Raw genomic sequence first — 4999 nt, 5'->3', positions numbered from 1 at the left:
TAATTTTTTGGAGGTCCGTGTTTGCTATGCTCCATTATTAGCTCACCTCATCCATAATGGGGAGGGGGAGCTTATGTGTGATACCCTAGACGTCGGTGACGGCGTCCAAGGTTAATGTTTAAGAAATAGTTTTCTTTTTATGTACTCTATGCCCCAGATTGATCAGATATTCATGCAAGATGCTTCTAATAAATTTTATTTTGGCAGTCAAGGTTGGTTTCAGTTGCTGCAATCCAGATAAGAAATGACCATGTTAATGTTTTGGAGCAGGTTAACGTTTTTGGTGGAGGTTAAATTAAAGTTTATGATACAGGTCTGATTTCCAAGTAACTATTAACCGTTTGTTTACCAAACTTGCATCGGGAAAACGGTAGGTTCGATAAACTCAGGTGAGCTTTGTGGCTCGTAGTCATTTTGCTTTTGATTTTACAGAAACAGTTTCATGAAAACCTCTTTTTCCACAGTATCCCAATGATATTTTGGAAAAAGTTTGCATATAGATGCAGGGAGGATGGGGGTACATTATTTTATTAGTGTGACTCCTTTCCTTGTTTAACAAAAATTAAGGTAAGTACAATTAGAAACAAAAATCCTTAATTTTGAACCATCTAGTTTGTTATGACATTTAAGTAAAACAACATTACAGCTCTAAAATTCTTTTTTAAAAAATCTACAAAATGATGACTGATGAAAATGGGTGTAAGGAATAAATATGAAAACGTAATATTTAAATCAATATCTCTGATTTTTGGCGACTGTCTAATCAGATATAAGGAAAAACAAAATGAAAAATAAAATCGAATGGTGAAAAATAAGTTAAACAGTATCAAGATGAAGAACTGATTTTTAAACGGAAAAAACAGCTCCTTGACTTTATCCTTTTCATCTTACATCCATACTGGTAGGGAATGTTAACACGGAAGAAAAGATGATCGAAAAATAAAAAAAAAAAGGAAAATATTTGACTGTGGCAACGCACTTTGAAAAAATTATGCACTTTGAAAAAAGTTTTCAAAGTGCGTTAAGAGTTTACATCAATATATTTTACCATGGATACACTTAACGCACTTTGAAAAAAAATATGTAAAAACAAAAGTTCTGATTTTAGATTTAAGTAATGGAAAGATTCTATTTCAGTGTTATATATCATTCAGTAAACTTATGAATTGATTTACTCCCGTCAAGAAGAGGAGAAGACAGGAAAAAGATCTCTCAGATTAACTCTTTCTCTTTCAATACAAAGGCGTCGGTAAGAAAAAATCGGGGGAGGGGAGTAATAAACCCACAAAAGGGAAAGCCGCATTTTCCATGCCTATATGATGCATATCTTTCCAAAATAAGTGGGAAGGGGGAGGGACTAAGTCCCCTCCCCTTGCCCTTCACCCGGTTATGATGGCTATGCCATACCCAAACAATGGATAATTACGTATTTACATTACCGGTATGACGTTGAAAACTATCAATAATTAAATTAACTTAAAACAGTTGAAAACAAGAATTTTATAAGTACAGTAAAACGTATGAGAAAGAATTTTCATAGTCTTGGAAAATTAAATTGCCCTTTTTTCTTAAGAGAAATACTATTGATTAAGTCGTTCTTCATCTGCTAATTACAGACTAGAAATTTTAAAAAGAAACTAAATAATGGTATTAAATAATCATCTCTCTATTTCCCTTTTACAATGTTTATCAAAACCTAAAATATCTAAAACGTCAATATCTCATGTCCTGAATTGACCTTAGCTTAGCACCAAAAAGTTATCCAACCAGGGTCAATTATTTATTATACCGATTATTTGTAAATATATTGATCAAACTTTACATTTCTTTTCAAAGTGCGTTAATATGGTCGATATTAACGCACTTTGAAATTATTTTTAATTTTTTCAAAGTGCTTTAGCTTGGTCCCAAATTTAACGCACTTTTAAAAAATGTTTAAAAGTGCGTAATTTTTCAAAGTGCGTTGTAACACACTGACACATGGATGTTATATAATGCATCAAAAATATAATTTGAAAAAAAAAGATAATCGAAAAACAAATCAAATACGAAACTTTCAATATGTGAAAAAGATGACCATGTACAGCTGTGCATTATATCCCAATTCCCTGAAAAGGTTGATCATTCATCTTATACGCTATTTCACAGATACAAGTAAATCATTTTGTCTACAAACGTATGTATTTGTTAAAAAAACCACTGAAGCCCCCATCCCCCCGTATGACAATATATATGACAAGGTAAAATTTTCTCAAATGGAAACCAAATATGTTAAAAGTTATGGACAAGGTTAGGGTTTTTTAAAGGTAGGTCAAACACCAAGGTCAAGTTCAATTCGTCAAGTTGTTGGTTTTTAATGTTTACATAATTTTTTACTATGCAAGCATTTAATCTGAAGAGTATCAAAACATGAATGAAAAATATACTTTTTAGCAGAAACGTTTATAGGAAATGTGTTACATGTACAGGATTTCTATTCTTGAATAAATGAAAACGAGAAAAGTAAACACTAAAGAAATTATTGTGAGTGCTAGTGTCAGCCTATAGAAACATTTGTCCAATGTTTTTCCGCGATCTATCCAGACAGTGTTGTGTTCGCGATTTATATCAGAACTGGTCTCTTCTGGGTCGTTGAAGACTTCACAGGTTTTACAGGATCTCACGATTTTCATATCTAACTGGCAACTATTACTGTAAACACGATGAACAATTATTACACTCAACTGGACAAAACCTGCTACCAAAAGATCATAAATCACCTTCATTCCCATGTATGTGTAGTTAGTTTTTGATGATTTTGGAATGTACTCAGCGACTAAGGTGAGATAAATGGCTATTGCAAGAAGAACTGTAACCGAGAAGCTAGATCTTTCACCACAATCCCAAGGCATCCAAAACACAAGGATTTGAAGAAATTGCATCAGGGTAAGGGGAAAGATCAGAAAACATACATAATATGATGAGTGACGTGATATCGTAAACTCTATTTTAGCCCTTGAAACTTGAAAAGTTCTATGTTTAGTGAAAAAATCCATGAAGTCAACACTGATTCTTGTATCTATCAATATCCAGTCCTTGTTTTGTTGGTAAAGTTTCGTGTTGACTTTGTTTTCAGCTGCTTTAAAAATAGTTTCTCCCACAAAGGATCCCCATGCCACTATGTCTATTGAACATTTCTGAGTATCCCATGGAAATTCGAAAAAATCTGTTTGACATTCCGAAGTAAATACGTCCATTTTCACCATCAATGCAGAACCGTCTCTGTAACACATTACTGTTTCATCCACCATTTTTTCAGAATCAAATCTACTGTTGTGATTTATCTGACGGATTTCTGGAGTCCAGATCTCTGATTCCTTAAAATATTTCGGAGAGTCTTCCAAATTTGTTGTAATATTCAAATCTATCCATGACATTTCTAGATATCCATTAACTGTGAATTTACCATTCCTGTCATCAATGTCAATTAAATGAAAGACATTAAAAGAAATATCGACAACTGTCTGTTTATTGTTCTTCGTGTAGTTCTGAGGAAAATCATTGAGTGGTTCGGCTTTTGATGTTGACGTGAGAGGCCATAATGTCATGATGACGATGAAAAGTTCAACAATGGCAAACATATTTCTCTGTGAAAAAGCAAAAAGTAACCAATTTTAACGAGACTTTATTCATGCAGAGAACGCCATTCAAAGCAAATATTCTTCAATTTTGCTTGGAACAGCTGATTTAACACTTATGACATGTAAATGTTGGATTTTATAATATATTAGTATATAAAATGATAGAAGTCAAATGTATAAGTAACCTTACAATAATACACAGAGAATGCGTAGGAACTATTTTCCTGGTTATGGATGCTGAATATATACTTTAAGTGTTTTGTATTAGCATGCAAATGCACATTAGAAGCTTGTAATATTTTTTAAAAACTTTCTTACCTCTTTCTGATATATTCGTCCTATGACTTTGCTTAGAATATCTAAACTTTTATATTCCTAACAAAAAATGAAATTCCGAGAAGTTGAATTTAACCTGATCAACAAATCTAATGGCTATATTTAATGACTGTCATCTTGCATATTTTTCCTGGTAAATTTTCACAATTCTTGATAAATTGATAAAGAAATCAAGAACTTTATGTGGTATATTGCATATAGTTGTCCCCACAAAAGTCAAATTTTGAAAACTTCCTGAAATGTGCTGAATTCAATAAATTGTGTGAGAAATATAAATTAACAGAAAATATTATAGTGTCAAAGTAGTGTATTCACAATTTTTGTTTTTATGACGTCACAAACAATTCCGATTTCATATTCTTTTTCCGAAAGAGGACAAAATGGAAAAAAATTTCAACAATTTTCACTTTAAAATTTACAGAGCGCAAGTTTGTTCAGGAACAATATTGAAATATTTCATTGATATTATCATTCTACACATTATATCAAAATATTGATCCTGAACACACATGCGCTCGGTGACTTTTACTCAAAATATTGACAAAATATGTACATTTTTCTTAAAATTCATAAAAAACTGAAATTTACGTCATATTTATGACGTCATTTCGTACATATGGCGTCATTACTTATGAAAATGTTCAGTGCTTTAAAGTCAGCATATACTCCCCTGTTTAGGAACTTAATTAAATACATCTCAATCACAGTTTGATTTGGGGGGCAAATATTGGTTATTACCGAATAAAGTTCTTTTCTTTTGCTTTTAAAAACAAATGCGTGTCCCTCGGTAGATTTGATTCAGAAGCTGCAGCATATATGTCCCACTGGACTCATTGGAAAAACCTTATTTGAATTCTTGGGTATATAAATCGCTTTGTGATGTATATATTATATTAAGGGACTTTTAATCTATCTTGTTTATTGTAATTATTTGACCCGTTCGAGTATTTATTTTAGGACTTAGTTATTTTTTCCACTATACATAAGTAATGAAGCCTACGACTTGCAAGTTTTTTTTATTTCTGTATGTATTTAATTTTTAA

The 4999-nt window shown here is 31.8% G+C and overlaps 1 protein-coding gene across 1 annotated transcript; it reads right to left on the bottom strand.

Annotated features, from left to right (window-relative positions):
• Positions 1 to 2346: 2346 nt before the first annotated feature.
• Positions 2347 to 3995, bottom strand: LOC134252905 (neuronal acetylcholine receptor subunit alpha-2-like). Its single transcript, XM_062735445.1, has 2 exons — positions 3939 to 3995; positions 2347 to 3624 (listed from the first exon to the last, which is right to left on the bottom strand). The coding sequence occupies exon 2, from the start codon at positions 3618 to 3620 to the stop codon at positions 2457 to 2459; it is 1164 nt and encodes a 387-aa protein (XP_062591429.1). The 5' UTR covers positions 3621 to 3624; positions 3939 to 3995; the 3' UTR covers positions 2347 to 2456.
• Positions 3996 to 4999: the final 1004 nt, after the last annotated feature.

The sequence above is a fragment of the Saccostrea cucullata genome, unplaced genomic scaffold (assembly GCF_032062105.1).
Source record: "Saccostrea cucullata isolate Sc308-1 unplaced genomic scaffold, CSIRO_AGI_Scuc_v1 ctg7526, whole genome shotgun sequence".
NCBI lineage: Eukaryota > Metazoa > Mollusca > Bivalvia > Ostreida > Ostreidae > Saccostrea > Saccostrea cuccullata.
Note: the sequence above shows the minus strand (reverse complement) of the source record. Positions and strands in the feature narration are given on the sequence as shown.

What these genes read in the sequence shown, in the direction of transcription:
- LOC134252905 (XM_062735445.1), bottom strand. Translation starts at nt 3,620, where the DNA reads ATGTTTGCCATTGTTGAACTTTTCATCGTCATCATGACATTATGGCCT.